The 21,201-nt window shown below is 40.3% G+C and overlaps 1 protein-coding gene across 1 annotated transcript in view; it reads right to left on the reverse strand.

Annotated features, from left to right (window-relative positions):
• The window catches only part of SVEP1 (sushi, von Willebrand factor type A, EGF and pentraxin domain containing 1), a 469,484-nt gene that overhangs the window by 409,764 nt on the left and 38,519 nt on the right, over positions 1-21,201 (reverse strand). The window contains exon 2 of the mRNA XM_073664736.1: positions 3,381-3,636. Coding sequence (XP_073520837.1) covers positions 3,381-3,636 — 256 coding nt within the window. The remainder of the gene's footprint in view (positions 1-3,380; positions 3,637-21,201) is intronic.

Consider the following 21,201-nt stretch of genomic DNA (forward strand, 5'->3'; position numbering starts at 1 on the left):
TGTGCGCACAATCAGGATTTCAAGCAGAAATTTCCTGAGCATTTCTGCATCTCCTTGGCAGAAAAAGCGCTGCAGAAATTCTGAGCGTTTTTGACATATTTTTTTATGTGTTTTTTGAAGCGTTTTTTGAAGCGTTTCTGTACATCAATGAAAGCTTTTTGAAGCTAAATAAAGTTATTTGGTGGGACATTGCTTAAACCCTTGGATTACTGTCAGAACAGGGGTGAGTATATTGGCTAATTTAAATGATTAAAGAACGTGTCTGTTGTGTTTCAAATAAAGTGTTTGCTCTCTGTCTGTGTGTTTATTTAACTCTTTACTTTACTTTAATTAGGTTTGGTCATGAAAAGGTCTGATTGACACCTTGACATCACCAAACAAAAGAGCTGGGCGTCATCTAATCCCATTGACCCAATCTTCATTAGCATTTCTATTCACGTAATTTATGCGGCAGCTGTGAGCTGTTATTTTTAGCCTAGGAAGGTGCCATTTGCAAACATGGTCCCTGGCCATTATTAACAGCTCACAGCTCATTCGTTAGCCACTACGTCCCCACAAACAGCAACAAGCAGCACTTTGGAGGCAGCATATTTTTGTTGCATCCAAAACGAGGTGTTCTAATGCCGCACTTTTGTTGTCGGTACATGTGAATCTATCGCATATAATGACACTTCAATCGTTCAAAATCAGCAGCAGAGACTAGCATGTCAACTACAGAAATTGACATGCTGCGGGTGAGTTTGGGTATGCGGCCAAGGTCAGAAGCTGCTGCAGGTTTGACGCTGCGTATTTATACAGCGCCAAACACGCAGAGTCCAGATAGTGGATGGGGTCTCTAGAAATCCCATGTCAACTATATGTGCATCAGAGGCTGTGAATCACCCATGGACACTGACATGCGGCGCGTCTTTCAGGAACGTAACATGTCAAATTCTCTTACGGAGTTGCTAGTCTCTGCAACAGAAATTTGACCACTAGAATGAATTGAATGCCATAAATCTGCATGATTCAGTGAACACATGCGGATTTACCTGCGTTCAATAGAATGCAGCGTTTTGGACGCAGCAAAAAATATGCGTCAAAAGTGCTGCTAAATCCGGATTGTGGGCACAGAGCCTAAAAAAAAATAAAAAATTAAGTGGGCTCCTGCGTCATTTTTATAACCAGCAGAGGGAAAGCCGACAACAGGGGGCTGATATTAGTAGCCGGGGAAGGGGCCATTAGCCAAAAATGTTCCCTGGCTATTAATATCAGCCCACAGCTGTTTGTTTTGCCTTTACTGGCTAGATTACAGGGGGACCCCAGAAAAAAATTGACGTGGGGTCCCCCTATAAAATCTAACCAGAAAAGGCTAAACAGACAACTGCAGGCTGATATTAATAGCCAGGGAAGGGGCCTCGAATACTAGCCCCCTCTGCGGCTATTAATATCACCCCTCAGCAGTCCCAGAAATGGCGCATCCATTAAATGCGCCAAATCTGGTGCTTAGCCTCCGCTCTTCCCACTGCCCTGTAGCGGTGGCGAGTGGGGTAATGGGGTTGGGGTTCATGTCAGCCTTGTATTGGCGGCTGACGTGAAGCCCAGGTTAGTAATGGGGGCGTCTATAAGACGCCCCCATTACTAACCGCGTAGTAAAGTTATTGCCACTTTTTCAATAAAAGACACGGCCAGAAAAAAGTATTTCAATTGAATAAAAAAGACACGTTTTTTTTTTAAAAAAAATTGATTGTACGGGTCCGCAAAGCCATCGATCTTCTGGAAGAAATGTAAAATAACAAACAACCATATCCCTCACCTGTCCGCCGCCAATGACGCAGTCCACATACCGCCGATTGTCCCACGGCGATCCGAGTCACTTCTACAGCAGTGACATCAGCAATCACTGATGTCACTGCTGTAGAAGACAGCACTGTATACTGACAGGAATGTAAAATCCATCCTATCAGTATACATGCTGCTGCAGGAGGTCACTGGGGTTCATCAGCTGAAGATCAGCTGATCAGCCCCGGTGAGCTCTCACCACCATCATCCTGGGAACATTCTTCAGAATGTTCCCAGGGTAAGGTCAATTGAGTGATCCGCTGATCGCTCACGTGACTGCAGGTCCTGGAAGCACAGTATACCACAGGTCGCCAGGGAGAGAGCATCGCCGGGGACCAAGATGACACAGGGGGGCGTCGGACAGGTGAGTATAAGGATTTTTTTTTTTACCTTTTTTTTCTTTTTTTTTAACTGCCGGTTGTTCCCGGCTCTGCTGAGGAGAACTACTTCTCCCTCAGCCGCGCCGCTCTCGTTGTTATCAGCGGGAGCGGAGGTCGGATGAGAGGAGTTGTAGTCCTCCTCTCCCAACCCGAGTACCACCCGCACCGCATTTCCGGAGCGTTTCCCACTTATTGGTTTGAATTCATACGCAGCAAATCCGCAGGTATAAATATGATACCTGCGGATTTTCTGCATTTCAATTAGTCAATGGGCGGGAAACGCTCCGGAAATGCTGAGCATAATGGTCATGCCGCAATGCTAATCCTGAGCGTAAATTTTCGCATCATGTGCACAGCACATCAGGATTAGCATTGCTATGGCTGGCAGACCTATTAACAAGCGTTTTTGCAGCGTTTCCGCATTAAAAAAAAGCATCGTGTGCACATAGCCTTAGCCAGAAATAGTTTAAAACTATTTAGAAATTAAAGGGGTTGCCCACTTTTTCTTTTTCTCTTTAAAAATGTATTGTTGGACATGAGTTTGTGGTATTTACATACTAACATACAAGTATGACAGGTTCTCCTCCCACACTGGTTTGGGCAACTTTCCTCACAGACAGCAAAGTGCTCTTGTTCTCAAAATGGCTACAGATGGAGGAGCATGTGACCAGACCTGTCCATCAGCTTGCTCCAATCAAAAAATTCTGTTCAAGGGTAAGCTGTTTTTTATTTGGAGGAGTCTGAAGGAGAGGTCCTGTCTTTCATCAGCAGTCATTTTGTGGACAATAGAGCTGGTCAGACTGAGGAACGCTGCACTAACAAGTGGAGAAGGAGAGCCTGTAATTAGTAAGTGCCACAATATCATGTCTCCGTGACTTTTGTTAAAATAGAGTTAAAGTGGGCATCTCCTTTAGTGTTATATGTATATGTATGGGGTGGCGTGATGCTAGTGACACTGAGATAATTTTGGAAAAATTAAATCTGGACCACAATTAGTAGCTTTAAGCAATTCTGAAATGTAGATTTTGAGTGAATTTTGGTGACAATAGATGTGGAAAAAGTTCTGAAATGATTCTGCTTGGTATGATTTTTTTTATATGACAAAAACCTGGCATTTTAACAGAGGTGTAGGGACTTTTTATATCCACTGTATATATATATAAATGTCAAACCTTATACCTTCATGTAAAGCACGTCGAGCTAGTGCTTCAAACTCCCCAAAGCTATGTAGCAGGTAACAGTGCTCTTCTTTTGGTTGAGATGCCATGTCATGTAACTCTCGAATATTGCCTTGCCATATTCCAACTGTAAAGATTTCCACTCCAAGATCTCGTAAACTTGCTGCAACAGGTCTTGGGTCTCCACCATTTGAATAGCCATCCGTGATGAGAAAGATCACCTTAGTAGAATCATTACGCGAGTGCTTGAGTATTTGCTGTAAAATATAAAAATAGATGTACAAATAAATGTACGTAAAAAAAAACATAAAACCAATATTTTGTTACAAATTTATAAAAAGTGTCTCTCTTTGGAGGACCTTTCCTGTCCTACATTAATTAATTAGATAGCCTACTGATGTGTATAAGCATTGTGTAATGCTTAGTGTCCCCTGTGATAGCGCATAAGGGAAACTGAATGTCTACTACCAATTTTGCACACAGATTACAGATAGTTCCTGGAGGTCTCAGGGGACTCTATGTATTAGAATATTGTTTAAGGACCCTTCGGACAAGTAAGGATTGTTCATAGCAAACAATTTCTTTCACGACATATACAGTACAGACCAAAAGTTTGGACACACCTTCTCATTTAAAGATTTTTCAGTATTTTCATTACTATGAAAATTGTACATTCACACGGAAGGCATCAAAACTATGAATTAACACATGTGGAATTATATACTTAACAAAAAAGTGTGAAATAACTGAAAATATGTCTTATATTCTAGGTTCTTCAAAGTAGCCACCTTTTGCTTTGATGACTGCTTTGCACACTCTTGGCATTCTCTTGATGAGCTTCAAGAGGTAGTCACCGGAAATGGTCTTCCAACAATCTTGAAGGAGTTCCCAGAGATGCTTAGCACTTGTTGGCCCTTTTGCCTTCACTCTGCGGTCCAACTCACCCCAAACCATCTCGATTGGGTTCAGGTCTGGTGACAGTGGAGGCCAGGTCATCTGGTGTAGCGCCCCATCACTCTCCTCCTTGGTCAAATAGCCCTTACACAGCCTCGAGGTCTGTTTGGGGTCATTATCCTGTTGAAAAATAAATGATGGTCCAACTAAACACAAACCGGATGGAATAGTATGCCGCTGCAAGATGTTGTGGTAGCCATGCTGGTTCAGTATGCCTTCAATTTTGAATAAATCCCCAACAGTGTCACCAGCAAAGCACCCCCACACCATCACACCTCCTCCTCCATGCTTCACGGTGGGAACCAGGCACGTAGAGTCCATCCGTTCACCTTTTCTGCATTGCACAAAGACACGGTGGTTGGAACAAAAGATCTCAAATTTGAACTCATCAGACCAAAGCACAGATTTCCACTGGTCTAATGTCCATTCCTTGTGTTCTTTAGCCCAAACAAGTCTCTTCTGCTTGCTGCCTGTCCTTAGCAGTGGTTTCCTAGCAGCTATTTTACCATGAAGGCCTGCTGCACAAAGTCTCCTCTTAACAGTTGTTGTAGAGATGTGTCTGCTGCTAGAACTCTGTGTGGCATTGACCTGGTCTCTAATCTGAGCTGCTGTTAACCTGCAATTTCTGAGGCTCAGAAGCAGAGGTGACTCTTGGTCTTCCTTTCCTGGGGCGGTCCCCATGTGAGCCAGTCTCTTTGTAGCGCTTGATGGTTTTTGCAACTGCACTTGGGGACACTCTCAAAGTTTGCCCAATTTTTCGGACTGACTGACATTCATTTCTTACAGTAATGATGGCCACTCGTTTTTCTTTACTTAGCGGCTTTTTTCTTGCCATAATACAAATTCTAACAGTCTATTCAGTAGGACTATCAGCTGTGTATCCACCTGACTTCTTCACAGGACAACTGATGGTCCCAACCCCATTTATAAGGCAAGAAATCCCACTTATTAAACCTGACAGGGCACACCTGTGAAGTGAAAACCATTTCCGGTGACTACCTCTTGAAGCTCATGAAGAGAATGCCAAGAGTGTGCAAAGCAGTCATCAAAGCAAAAGACATATTTTCAGTTGTTTCACACTTTTTTGTTAAGTATATAATTCCACATGTGTTAATTCATACTTCTGATGCCTTCTCTGTGAATGTACAATTTTCATAGTCATGAAAATACAGAAAAATCTTTAAATGAGATGGTGTGTCCAAACTTTTGGTCTGTACTGTATATAAAAGTGTATTTGTATAGGGTTCTTACTATCTCATTGAATGCGTTTTCCCACTATCCACAGAAAAGGTGAAGAATGTCTAGTATTTGGTGTGCTCATCGCAGAGGCCCCCAATGAATACTAGAAATGGAGTCCCACAGTGAAGATGAGTTTGAATGAAGCAGCATTCGATCATGCTAAGTGGGTCTCTTTAACGTCTATGTGGCTGATAGACATATTACACCAGGAGTAATCACTAGTTGTCTCACAGATCTGCAGCCAGTGATCAGATACTTATTATGCTTTACTTATATAGCGCCATCATATTCCACAGCTCTTTACAGACAGCATCAGTATACCCATTGGGGCTCACAATCTAGATTCCCTACCAGTATGTCTTTGGAGGAAGGCGTAGAAACAAGAGGAAACGCATGCAAAAACAGGAAGAACATAAAAACTCCTTGCAGATGTTGTACTTGGTGGGATTTGAACCCAGGACCCCAGCACTGCAAAGAAACAGTGCTAACCACTGAGCCATCATGCTGCCATTTTTTACCCATTCTCTGAAGAGGTGATAAAAGTCAATGCTGGTTTTGATTCATTATCACTATATCGGGACTGGCTTTGTGTTTACAGCTTTAACTGCTAGACAGAAAGTGCAGTATGTTGAGCTATTTCGTCTGATAATATGCAATATTAGGGTAATGGAAATCTGAAGGATCCATTAATAGTTTATTTCGGTGGCAATGATATCTTTTATACAGCAGTCCAAGCACTTCTGGAATAACAACACTGATGTGAACTGAGCCTAAGTTTCAATTACAACAAAACAGTAAAATGCGTAATCGCTCCTCCTTACTCTTGAGACTTGTATTTGGATGAACCGCGACTCAACTTTCTTTTTTTTTTTCACTACAGTATTGCATCTGAAAACTTTCACATATCACCCACGTCTACAATAATATTATTTTATCATTTTTGCTCACGTAAGAGGTACAAGAGCAGTTCATAAGTCTACAGTGTCTTAGACATCCACTAAAGATCACAGAGATTCTCATCACAGCAGCTGTTTCGACAACTCAACACTTCAGGGATGAATATGCCTAGAAGGGAGCAACGAGATGAGATATTCTACTATTGTGAGTATCTAAAATTCATTTTTGGCATCAAACATTTTCTCATAGTAGCGTGGGTGGTCTAACAAAATGATATCATTAAGTGAAGTTTAAATAAAACAAGAGGTTTTACATCTGATGTGGTAGGTTAGTAGCTCAGAAATTTTCCTACACTGCGCACCTACAGTGACAGAGGCTTAAGAATTCTTAAATCTTCCATACAAAGTAAACATAATAGAATCACTGAAATCCACCTAATATCCTCTGACATGTCATATAGATGTGTGGATCGATGACAATGGTGGGGGTTTCTCAGCCAGGACTCCTGCAGATTTCCATAAAGAAGAGGCCACAGAATTCTTTAGAATTTGAAGTCTAAACCCTTTTGCTGCCACTCACGATAGAGTGCCATTAATGTCAATTGTTGTGAACTATGGTAAAGGACTAAATACCCTTTATGATCAGGATCCCTTTATTTGCTAAGATCTGCATTACTCCATATTCTAATTTCTGAGACCCCTATGACCGGCGTTACAATAGAATATATAGTGTGGGAATTGTCAGATTTGTTAGGCAGTTAGTTCAATTAGTTGACATTTTTCTAATATGAACTCAAAAGTTGTGTTTCTAACTATTTTTTAAGTTAAGGATGGCAAAATGTTGCAAGTATTGTCACTGAGATGCTTCAATTACCATAGATACAATGGATACCATCATTAGGAATGAGGAGAAGAACAAGGTAAATTCTTGGAGGAGTTTAGATAGCACAGTATTCATGTTTTAAGGAGTAGAATAATAAAAATAGGGATACCATATGTTGTTTCTACTCATACACACAGCAAAATATCAGGATCGGGAAGGGAATTCCAGATTACAACACAAGAATGGCTCAATTACCACATGTTGCTACAGCATTTATTCAGATCTACGTAAAGAATTTGCTCATTGAAATGCTGGAATATAAACAGCAGCGCTTCTGTCACTTGTGTCTTGGGTTTTAGGAAGTTGTGGAGAGATTTTGATGTGTGATCTTAACTAAAGGTCAACAGATTTATCTCTAAGGCTACGTTCCCACAATGAGCTTTTGGTACGTTTTGACGCTGCACGTTTTTGCTGTGTCGAGAAATCTCATATCCACTGTGCTTCTTTCTAATGCTGTGTAAACTGACCTGCGGTGCGTGTTTCAAATCCGCAGCATGTCAATCTCTCTTGCGGTTACACTGAGTTTTCTGTGCGGATTTTCCCCATAGACTCAATTTAGATGTGGAAAATCCGCAGCCAAAAAACGTACATGCATTTTTAGGGCATTTCTGCTGCAAAAACACATAAAAAACTCATGTAATCCACAGCTAAGTGTAACAATAAAGTTTTGTCAAAGCAAAAAACCAAGAGGTGTCAAAAACAAAACATCTTTATTTAAAGCATTACACACCAAGCAGAAACAAAAAACGCCAAGTCAAAAACGCAATAAAAACGCAAGTAAAAAAACGCACACAAAAACGCAATGAAAAAAACGCAAGTAAATTAATTTAAATAATAGGTGCGGAAATGGTGCAGAAATTTAAAAAATGCACCAAAAGCTCATTGTGGGAACATAGCCTAACGGTACAAAAGTTTGTAGAACTATCAATGACTTCTTGTATCGACTGCCTTATAGTGTACAAAATAGTAGTCTAAAAACTCAAAAACATTTCTCAAAACAAAAATGCTAGCAAAAAGAGATGAGCAGATCAGGCTAAATTCGTAATTGCCTGTTCTCACAAAGTTATTCTCTGCAAAGTTAATGTCCCTAATAATGCACTCTCCTGACCCTAGAGCATATTATATGTAAAATGTAAAAACTTAAAAAATCTTTATACTCACGTTACCTCTCACCTCTACAGCCCCTCCACTGCTCACCGTCAACCGTCCGGTCCACGCTGGACATGCAGATTTTTGTAAATTTCTAGCAGAATTAATTTCACTCTAATTTCTTTGCTCATTTCTACTAGTTAATGTTCTTATCATCTCCCATTTAGTCTCCTGCAACATCCTTTACTGTGTTTTCGCATCTACCACTCCTGTGCCCATCTAATCCACCATATAACCTCATTCAGATATCTGTTATTTTTTTTGATTGTGAAAATAAAATGGATTGAATGTAATCATTGTGCTAGATCAGATTTTCATTAGCGTTTGGTCAGTGTGTGAGCTTTTATCATGCAGAGCTTTCCACTAAAAACAGGCAGCACACAACTGCTAAAGGATGGCACTCATGTGCTCTCCATGATTTTCATGAACCCATACACTTGAATGGGTGATGATTTTAATCCATGAAACGAATGAATAATGGAGATGTCGCCACAAGAAATCATAAACATTTGAACAGCACCATAGAATACAGTGAAAGTGAAATCGTGAAAAACTTGCCCAGAACACGTACGTCAAAAACAGACATCTGAAAGAGATTTAAATTCTACTGCCCAAATAATCCACCTATCTCCTTGTTAAACTTTTGTCTCTCCCATCGCTAATACCATTACACACTGACAATTATTCAGAGAATTCAATTCAGAAATTCAGAATACTAATATTGTTATGAGGTTGTCCACAACCTTTTACCCCCCCATGCATCTTTGACTAGAATTGGTGCGAACCAATTTGCAAGATCCAGTCCATCAGCCACGTCAGTAATCTGTGGCAGCTGGACAGTAGCCCTAAGAACCGCCTCCTACCTCTTACATCAACAGCTCCTCTTTTGACACCATTGTTGTGGCATGATGCACATACGACATCATACCGGGACGGCTAATCAAACAAAGAGCCACAAATCCCGAGACAGGGGTGGATATACCACTGATGCAACCTGTGCAGTCACACAAAGACCCAAGAAGTAAAGGGCCCACGTCTGTCTACAGAGCAGGTGGAATTGTGCATTATGATGAGCTATTGGACTGTAAAGGGTCCATATACTGTCCTGGCACAGGGGCCCTTTTCTTTCTGTATCCGCTCCTGTAACAGAAACCAAAAGTAATGAACTGGAATATAAGTTGGTGTGAATGCTGCTTCTAGGTGCATGTTCTAACTGGCCACTAATCATAAAAAACCCAAGACAAAAACAAAATGAGCAAATACCCTGCAGTAAATAAATAAATAGCAATAGTGCATGAAAATAATATAGAGTACTTGGGTACCATAATATTAATCAAAAATACGTAAAAGCCATCATGGTGACACTATTCGGGATGGTTCTAACCTCTAATATTAAAACCTTACCATGTGTCTAATGACATTTGTGTGAATAAGTGCTGAGAAGGACCAAGGCACCGACTAATGGACATCTAGCAGTGAGGAGCCTTTTAAACGTACAGTAATGTTCAGCTCAAAGAAATAGGAGGCCATGCCCCAATTTTCACAGGGTGCAAAAACTGTAATTGAATCAAAAAGCAATGAACTGGAATATAAGTTGATGTTCATGCAGCATGTAGATGCATGTTCACACTGGCCATGAAACAGATAAAACCCAAAATGAGCAAATACCCTTCAGTAAATAAATATATACCAATAGTGTATGAAAATAACATAGGGTACTTAGTTAACATAATAGGGTCACCGTGACGTGGTGGGATAGCTTTTACGTATTTTGACCAAAATTATGTTAACTAAGTAAGCACCCTATATATATACAGTTATATGAAAAAGTTTGGGCACCCCTATTAATCTTAAGCTTAATGTTTTATAAAAATTGGTGTTTTTGCAACAGCTATTTCAGTTTGATATATGTAATAACTGTTGGACACAGTAATGTTTCTGCCTTGAAATGAGGTTTATTGTACTAACAGAAAATGTGCAATCTGCATTCAAACAAAATTTGACAGGTGCATAAGTATGGGCACCTCACCAGAAAAGTGACATTAATATTTAGTAGATCCTCCTTTTGCAAAAATAACAGTCGCTTCCTGTAGCTTTTAATGAGTTCCTGGATCCTGGATGAAGGTATTTTTGACCATTCCTCTTTACTAAACAATTCCAGTTCAGTTAAGTTTGATGGTCGCCGAGCATGGACAGCCCTCTTCAAATGATCCCACAGATGTTCAATGATATTCAGGTCTGGGGACTGGGATGGCCATTCCAGAACATTGTAATTGTTCCTCTGCATGAATGCCTGAGTAGATTTGGAGCGGTGTTTTGGATCATTGTCTTGCTGAAAGATCCATCCCCTGCGTAACTTCAACTTTATCACTGATTCTTGAACATTATTGTCAACAATCTGCTGATACTGAGTGGAATCCATGCGTCCCTCAACTTTAACAAGATTCCCGGTGCCGGCATTGGCCACACAGCCCCAAAGCATGATCCTCCACCAAATTTTACTGTGGGTAGCAAGTGTTTTTCTTGGAATGCTGTGTTTTTTTTCCGCCATGCATAACGCCTTTTTGTAAGACCAAACAACTCAATCTTGGTTTCATCAGTCCACAGGACCTTCTTCCAAAAAGAAATTGGCTTCTCCAAATGTGCTTTTGCATACCTCAGCCGACTCTGTTTGTGGCGTGCTTGCAGAAACGGCTTCTTTCGCATCATTCTCCCATACAGCTTCTCCTTGTGCAAAGTGCGTTGCATAGTTGACCGATGCACAGTGACACCATCTGCAACAAGTTGATGCTGCAGCTCTCTGGAGGTGGTCTGAGGATTGTCCTTGACTGATCTCACCATTCTTCTTCTCTGCCTTTCTGATGTTTTTCTTGGCCTGCCACTTTTGGCCTTAACAAGAACTGTCCCTGTGTTCTTCCATTTCCTTACTATGTTCCGGACAGTGGAAACTGACAGGTTAAATCTCTGAGACAGCTTTTTGTATCCTTCCCCTGAACAACTATGTTGAATAATCTTTGTTTTCAGATCATTTGACAGTTGTTTTTAGGAACCCATGATGCCACTCTTCAGAGGAGATTCAAACAGGAGAACAACTTGCAAGTGGCCACTTTAAGTAGCTTTTCTCATGATTGCATACACCTGGCTATGAAGTTCAAAGCTCAATGAGGTTACAAAACCAAAAAAAGTGCTTTAGTAAGTAAGTAAAAAGTAGGTAGGAGTATTTAAAACAAGAAAATGATAAGGGTGCCCATACTTATGCACCTGTCAAATTTTGTTTGAATGCAGATTGCACATTTTCTGTTAGTACAATAAACTTCATTTCAAGGCAGAAACATTACTGTGTCCAACAGTTATTACATATATCAAACTGAAATAGCTGTTGCAAAAACACCAATTTTTTATAAAACATTAAGCTTAAGATTAATAGGGGTGCCAAAACTTTTTCATATAACTGTATATATTTAATGCACTATTGCTATTTATTTATTTGCTGCAGAGTATTTTCTCATTTTGTTTTTGTCTTGCATTGTGTCCGCTCCTGTGTCAAGTAGTAGGAGGCAGTTCTTGCTATTTCTATCCAATAGCCACAGTTTACTAATGTAGCCAATAGATTGGGTCCTGTGATTTGATTCACATCCATTTTATCTATGACTTAATTTTCCGTTACCTCATGTAATCTTGGTCCCCTCAAGACCTATTTTTTGCTCTTTATTTGTCTGCTCCTCACACAACTGTCTGAAAGATTTCTCCCTTTCTTCTTCTATACTCTGGAATTCATTGTGCCTACCAGTCAGCTATCCCCCACCTTTAAAACATTCTAAAACAGCTTGAAAACCTACCTGTTTAAAAAAGCCCACTATCTACAGAAGGAAGACAGGAAGACACACCATGCGGTGGTACCTGTGAGGATCCCTTCCTGACCACCCCACTTATCTTACCTACTCTGGAACTTTAGCAGAGTACCTTGGCCTCATGAATCTAATACATAAATTGGGCATGCATTATTTGTAGTATTCTTCAAAATATTACCTTTGCATTTTATTGGAATTGTTTTATATTGTGCATGTGTGCTCTTGTATTATTCTGCTCTTTTCGGCTTTCTAGTTGTAAATAAATATTAATGAAATAGTATCCTGATTTTATTGTGATTTTCACTGAGGCTGAAACATAGGGTGCTCTAAATAAAGATGATGGTCATTTTAAGGTGTAGAACCTTAGCACTGTTGGCACCCTGGTTGATATTGCAGGTAGTTTTATCCTTTATCCTTTATATGTTCCAATAAAATATCGATTACTATTCATATTCTTTAAGCCTGCTTGCATTTTTTACATACCACTCTTACGTGTCCTGTTAGGTTTGCCGTGCAGCAAATGAGGCTTGTTACATATTAATAGCGGCGCCAGCCTTTTTTTTTGCAGTTACACATTTATTATCTAAACCAATAATAATAAATGCATTGGATACTCCCATCTGAATTGCAATCGCAACATTAAAGTAATCCATCTAACTCAAGTCAATAGTATAGAAATGAAATAATGCATTGCTAGCATATCAGAGAAATCAAAAATTCTCCATGGAATTGCGTAGACAGTCTGCTGGAAAATGAAGGTTTCCCTTAGCTGTGTTGTTTCTGCAGATGTTGACCCAGATGTATTATCTCCACTGTTGTAAAACAATGGAATGTACAGTATGCAACTAATTTAGGTGCACTGAGACAATGATGCATTGCTGTGCAATGGCTGCCTAACTCCTGCAGCCCTAACACCAAATTAACATGGAGGGAGATAAACAAGTCACATATAACAAATTGAGATTTCTTAGTGATGATTTAAGTCACTAATTGGCCAAAATCCAGACATATTAATTAAATTATTAATCATGTTTTAAATTATTTGGACGTAACCGACCCTCCACAGTGATCCTTTGCTCACATCTGCAGTTTTTGCTTGTGTATGGATTTACTTTATTTATTAAAGTTTGCATAGTTTAGATTACATTCTTGAGACTTACTGAAAAAAGTTTTAGAAAAAAACTCAGTGCTAAAGGAATTTCATTACACAAGGAAGTACAATTTCAAGAGTTTGCCAAAATGTTATACTAAAAATGCATTGTTCAGGACTATTGGATATGAGAAATATGAGAAATAAAAATGACAATATTACTAATTGTACTTCTTCAGTGTCTTCACCTCTTAGGCATCAAGTTTGATTCAGTAATTGGGGTAATTGTGTAATGTACTCACAAAAAGCTTAGACAAGTACAAAATCTTTATGCTTCCATCTAATTTTTTTTACTATACTATAAATTAAAAAAAATAAACATTTAACTGTGTAGGCAAAGACTGTTGTGTTTTTTTACCTATGCAAACATTTTATTTTAATAAAACAGTATGCCAGTAGAGGTGTGAGAATAAATTCAAGTGGAATTGAATTCTCGAATTTTACAAAAATCTCCACTCACCAAAATATACTTTGTGATGCCATGATGCAGTTGACCTTCCGCACACCCCCGGGCACCATGACACCTGGATGTGCCGCACAGTGCGAGAGGACCAAAGATCCCAGTGACGGCAATAAGAATCATAAGAGGCAGTAAGGACTGGACGGATGGCAGTGAGTAGAAGAAGAGCCGGAGAGGTGAGAGGAAGTTGATTTTAACGATTTTGTTTTATTTTCTACATATTATATTTATTATGCTCTGAGGTCCGGAGAGACCACATAGCATAATAAGGGACATTAACTTTACAAAGAAAAACTCCTACTTGAATTGACTTTCCCATGAAAAAATGCACAAAAACGCAAATATGAATTTTGCCTCATCTGTATATGCCAACACAAAAGCAGTCAAACTTTTGTTTAATATTTTGTAGGTTTAGCCCATTGAAGGGCCTGTCCTCTGCAACTTATTTTTAAATGGTTACTTCTTCAAATCACCGATCCTCCCATTCTGACACTGCCTGACCACTGCAGCCACTGATTAGCTGAACAGGTATTTGCTGTGGGTCATTTCTATTGTGGGAAGCATCAAGATGAAAGCAACTGTTATTACTAGCCATTGCTTCTTTTTTCAAAATCCTTTTTGACCATTTTCTCATTTACAAAGAGAAAAACTCATTAACAGTGAATGGATATGCCTAGGAATATGTTTCAGCATCTTTCATTTATATTCAAGCATATATGCTCACTGATGTGAATAGTCCTATACTTATCCTGTATTTATATACAATATGTACACATATATATACAGTACAGACCAAAAGTTTGGACACACCTTCTCATTTAAAGATTTTTCTGTATTTTCTTGACTATGAAAATTGTACATTCACACTGAAGGCATCAAAGCTATGAATTAACACATGTGGAATTATATACTTAACAAAAAAGTGTGAAACAACTGAAAATATGTCTTATATTCTAGGTTCTTCAAAGTAGCCACCTTTTGCTTTGATGACTGCTTTGCACACTCTTGGCATTCTCTTGATGAGCTCCAAGAGGTAGTCACCGGAAATGGTCTTCCAACAATCTTGAAGGAGTTCCCAGAGATGCTTTAGCACTTGTTGGCCCTTTTGCCTTCACTCTGCGGTCCAGCTCACCCCAAACCATCTCGATTGGGTTCATGTCTGGTGACTGTGGAGGCCAGGTCATCTGGCGTAGCACCCCATCACTCTCCTTCTTGGTCAAATAGCCCTTACACAGTCTGGAGGTGTGTTTGGGGTCATTGTTCTGTTGAAAAATAAATGATGGTCCAACTAAACGCAAACCGGACGGAATAGTATGCCGCTGCAAGATGCTGTTGTAGCAATGCTGGTTCAGTATGCCTTCAATTTTGAATAAATCCCCAACAGTGTCACCAGCAAAGCACTCCCACACCATCACACCTCCTCCTCCATGCTTCACGGTGGGACCCAGACGTGTAGAGTCCATCCGTTCACCTTTTCTGCGTCGCACAAAGACACGGTGGTTGGAACCAAAGATCTCAAATTTGGACTCATCAGACCAAAGCACAGATTTCCACTGGTCTAATGTCCATTCCTTGTGTTCTTTAGCCCAAACAAGTCTCTTCTACTTGTTGCCTGCCCTTAGCAGTGGTTTCCTAGCAGCTATTTTACCATGAAGGCCTGCTGCACAAAGTCTCCTCTTAACAGTTGTTGAAGAGATGTTTCTGCTGCTAGAACTCTTTGTGGCATTGACCTGGTCTCTAATCTGAGCTGCTGCTAACCTGCGATTTCTGAGGCTGGTGACTCGGATAAACTTATCCTCAGAAGCAGAGGTGACTCTTGGTCTTCCTTTCCTGGGGCGGTCCTCATGTGAGCCAGTTTCTTTGTAGGGCTTGATCGTTTTTGCAACTGCACTTGGGGATACTTTCAAAGTTTTTCCAATTTTTCAGACTGACTGACCTTCATTTCTTAAAGTAATGATGGCCACTCGTTTTTCTTTACTTAGCTCCTTTTTTCTTGCCATAATACAAATTCTAACAGTCTATTCAGTAGGACTATCAGCTGTGTATCCACCAGACTTTTGCACAACACAACTGATAGTCCCAACCCCATTTATAAGGCAAGAAATCCCACTTATTAAACCTGACAGGGCACACCTGTGAAGTGAAAACCATTTCCAGTGACTACCTCTTGGAGCTCATCAAGAGAATGCCAAGAGTGTGCAAAGCAGTCATCAAAGCAAAAGGTGGCTACTTTGAAGAACCTAGAATATAAGACATATTTTCAGTTGTTTCACACTTTTTTGTTAAGTACATAATTCCACGTGTTAATTCATAGTTTTGATGCCTTCAGTGTGAATGTACAATTTTCATAGTCATGAAAATACAGAATAATCTTTAAATGAGAAGGTGTGTCCAAACTTTTGGTCTGTACTGTATACAGATATATATATATATATATATATATATATACAGTGCCTACAAGTAGTATTCAACCCCCTGCAGATTTAGCTGGTTTGATAAGATGCAAATAAGTTAGAGCCTTCAAACTGCAAACGAGAGTAGGTTTTATGAACAGAAGCATAAATCTTACAAACCAAAAAGTTATGTTGCTCAGTTGAATTTTATTAAATTTTAAACATAAAAGTGTGGGTCAATTATTATACAACCCCTATGTTTAATATTTTGTGGAATAACCCTTGTTTGCAATTACAGCTAATAATCGTCTTTTATAAGACCTGATCAGGCCGGCACAGGTCTGTGGAGTTATCTTGGCCCACTCCTCCATGCAGATCTTCTCCAAGTTATCTAGGTTCTTTGGGTGTCTCATGTGGACTTTATTCTTGAGCTCCTTCCACAAGTTTTCAATTGGGTTAAGGTCAGGAGACTGACTAGGCCACTCCAACACCTTGACTTTTTCCCTATTGAACCAGGCCTTGGTTTTCTTGGCTGTGTGCTTTGGGTCATTGTCTTGTTGGAAGATGAAATTACGACCCATCTTAAGATCCTTGATGGAGGAGCAGAGGTTCTTGGCCAAAATCCCCAGGTAGGCCGTGCTATCCATCTTCCCATGGATGCGGACCAGATGGCCAGGCCCCTTGGCAGAGAAACAGCCCCACAGCATGATGCTGCCACCACCATGCTTGACTGTAGGGATGGTATTCTTGGGGTCGTATGCAGTGCCATCCAGTCTCCAAACGTCACGTGTGTGGTTGGCACCAAAGATCTCGATCTTGGTCTCATCAGACCATAGAACCTTGAACCAGTCTGTCTCAGAGTCCTCCAAGTGATCATGAGCAAACTGTAGACGAGCCTTGACATGACGCTTTGAAAGTAAAGGTACCTTACGGGCTCGTCTGGAACGGAGACCATTGCGGTGGAGTACGATACTTATGGTATTGACTGAAACACAATGTCCCCACTGCCATGAGATCTTCCCGGAGCTCCTTCCTTGTTGTCCTTGGGTTAGCCTTGACTCTTCGGACAAGCCTGGCCTCGGCACGGGAGGACACTTTCAAAGGCTGTCCTGGCCGTGGAAGGCTAACAGTAGTTCCATAAGCCTTCCACTTACGGATGATGCTCCCAACAGTGGAGAGAGGTAGGCCCAACTCCTTGGAAAGGGTTTTGTACCCCTTGCCAGCCTTGTGACCCTCCACGATCTTGTCTCTGATGGCCTTGGAATGCTCCTTTGTCTTTCCCATGTTGACCATGTCTGAATGCTGTTCACAAGTTTGGGGAGGGTCTTAAATAGTCAGAAAAGGCTGGCAAAAGAGATCTTTAATCCACACATGTGAAGCTCATTATTCTTGGCGCCTGAACTACTTCTTAATACTTTAGGGGGACCAAACAGAATTCTTGTGGTTTGAGGGGTTGAATAATAAATGACACTCTGAATTAACTTTTTACGTTATAAAAAAAAAAAAAAATTGCTGCAGTGCATTTCCCACTTCCAGGCTGATCTACAGTACAAATGTCACAATGCCAAGTTAATTCCGCATGTGTCAACCAGCTAAATCTGCAGGGGGTTGAATACTACTTGTAGGCACTGTATAATCTTGTTTAATAATAGTCGAGTTGATGGAGGTGTTATTAAATGAGTATTCTCATGAATACAATATATATATATATATATATATATATATATATATATACACAGTATGCAGAGCTGGCCAAAAGTATTGGCACCCCTGCAATTCTGTCAGATAATACTCAGTTTCTTCCTGAAAATGATTCCAATCGCAAATTCTTTGGTATTATTCTCTTCATTTAATTTGCTTGCAAGGAAAAAACACAAAAGAGAATGAAGCAAAAATCAAATCATTGATCATTTCACACAAAACTCCAAAAAAGGGCCGGACAAAAGTATTGGCACCCTCAGCCTAATACTTGGTTGCACAACCTTTAGCCAAAATAACTGCGAACAACCGCTTCCGGTAACCATCAATGAGTTTCTTACAATGCTCTGCTGGAATTGTAGACCATTCTTCTTTGGCAAACTGCTCCAGGTCCCTGATATTTGAAGAGTGCCTTCTCCAAACTGCCATTTTGAGATCTCTCCACAAGTGTTCTATGGGATTTACGTCTGGACTCATTGCTGGCCACCTTAGAAGTCTCCAGTGCTTTCTCTAAAACCATTTTCTAGTGCTTTTGGAAGTGTGTTTTGGGTCATTGTCCTGCTGGAAGACCCATGACCTCTGAGGGAGACCCAGCTTTCTCACACTGGGCCCTACATTATGCTGCAAAATTTGTTGGTAGTCTTCAGACTTCATAATGCCATGCACACGGTCAAGCAGACCAGTGCCAGAGGCAGCAAAGCAACCCCAAAACATCAGGGAACCTCCGCCATGTTTGACTGTAGGGACCGTGTTCTTTTCTTTGAATGCCTCTTTTTTTTCCTGTACACTCTATGTTGATGCTTTTTCCCAAAAAGCTCTACTTTTGTCTCATCTGACCAGAGAACATTCTTCCAAAATGTTTTAGGCTTTCTCAGGTAAGTTTTGTCAAACTCCAGCCTGGCTTTTTTATGTCTCGGGGTAAGAAGTGGGGTCTTCCTGGGTATCCTACCATACAGTCCCTTTTCATTCAGACGTCGACGGATAGTACGGGTTGACACTGTTGTACCCTCGGAATGCAGGGCAGCTTGAACTTGTTTGGATGTTAGTAGAGGTTCTTTATCCACCATCCGCACAATCTTGCGTTGAAATCTCTCGTCAATTTTTCTTTTCCGTCCACATCTAGGGAGGTTAGCAACAGTGCCATGGGCTTTAAACTTCTTGATGACACTGTGCACGGAAGACACAGGAACATTCAGGTCTTTGGAGATGGACTTGAAGCCTTGAGATTGCTCATGCTTCCTCACAATTTGGTTTCTCAAGTCCTCAGACAGTTCTTTGGTCTTCTTTCTTTTCTCCATGCTCAATGTGGTACACACAAGGAAACAGGATAGAGGTTGAGTCAACTTTAATCCATGTTAACTGGCTGCAAGTGTGATTTAGTTATTGCCAACACCTGTTAGGTGCCACAGGTAAGTTACAGGTGCTGTTAATTACACGAATTAGAGAAGCATCACATGATTTTTCAAACAGTGCCAATACTTTTATCCACCCCCTTTTTAGGTTTGGTGTGGAATTATATCCAATTTGGCTTTAGGACAATTCTTTTTGTGTTTTTTTCATTGAAGACAAATTAAATGAAGAGAGTAATACCAAAGAATTTGTGATTGCAATCATTTTCAGCAAGAAACTGAGTATTATCTGACAGAATTGCAGGGGTGCCAATACTTTTGGCCAGCACTGTATATATATATATATATACACATATCTATATATATCTATATATATCTACTGTATATATATATATATATATATATATATATATATATACATATATATACACTGTATATATATTTATATATATATCATGTTCATGAGGAAACTCATTTAATAACACCTCCATCAACTCTACTATTATTAAAAACCACAATATCGACCTAATTGATTGTGTGAAATAACAAACAAAAAATTAGCGTCAAGTGATACATTCCATTAGGTTTAATATCGTGTCCATGTTCTGACATTTTTGGGGCATGCATGGAGGGCTACACTCATCGCTCGCAGCACCAATCACTATGCTGTAAACGACGGCTGTTTGCATGCCCCCGAACTTTGGTTGACAGCTGGCTCGGCAGCACACCTTGTAGAGTCGGCTGTCAATCAAAATTCCAGGGTAGTCTTATAGACGCCCCTCATAGTATAGTGAGCAGTGCTGTGACCGGTGATCTCCACTATGACTGACGTCTACTCCCGGAACAAAATAACTTCAAATTCTCCTGGTAGCTGCACTTTTAGTAAGGCCACGTATACACATTCAGTATTTGGTGAGTTTTTACCTCAGTACTTGTAAGCAAAAACCAGGAGTGGGTGATAAATACAGAAGTGGTGACGTGTTTCTATTACACTTTTCCTCTGATTGTTCCACTCCTGGTTTTGGCTTACATACAGTACAGACCAAAAGTTTGGACACACCTTCTCATTTAAAGGTTTTTCTGTATTTTTATGGCTATGAAAATTGTACATTCACACTGAAGGCATCAAAACTATGAATTAACACATGTGGAATTATATACTTAACAAAAAAGTGTGAAACAACTGAAAATATGTCTTATATTCTAGGTTCTTCAAAGTAGCCACCTTTTGCTTTGATGACTGCTTTGCACACTCTTGGCATTCTCTTGATGAGCTTCAAGAGGTAGTCACCGGAAATGGTCTTCCAACAATCCTGAAGGAGTTCCCAGAGATGCTTAGCACTTGTTGGCCCTTTTGCCATCACTCTGCGGTCCAGCTCACCCCAAACCATCTCTATTGGGTTCAGGTCTGGTGACTGCGGAGGCCAGGTTATCTGGCGTAGCACCCCATCACTCTCCTTCTTGGTCAAATAGCCCTTACACGGCCTGGAGGTGTGTTTGGGGTCATTGTCCTGTTGAAAAATAAATGATGGTGCAACTAAACGCAAACCGGATGGAATACCATGCCGCTGCAAGATGCTGTGGTAGCCATGCTGGTTCAGTATGCCTTCAATTTTGAATAAATCCCCAACAATGTCACCAGCAAAGCACCCCCACACCATCACACCTCCTCCTCCATGCTTCATGGTGGGAACCAGGCATGTAGAGTCCATCCGTTCACCTTTTTTGCGTCGCACAAAGACACAGTGGTTGGAACCAAAGATCTCATATTTGGACTCATCAGACCAAAGCACAGATTTC

Source organism: Phyllobates terribilis, unplaced genomic scaffold, assembly GCF_046119375.1.
Source record: "Phyllobates terribilis strain yellow unplaced genomic scaffold, ASM4611937v1 Scaffold_1__5_contigs__length_1240528914, whole genome shotgun sequence".
NCBI classification, from domain to species: domain Eukaryota; kingdom Metazoa; phylum Chordata; class Amphibia; order Anura; family Dendrobatidae; genus Phyllobates; species Phyllobates terribilis.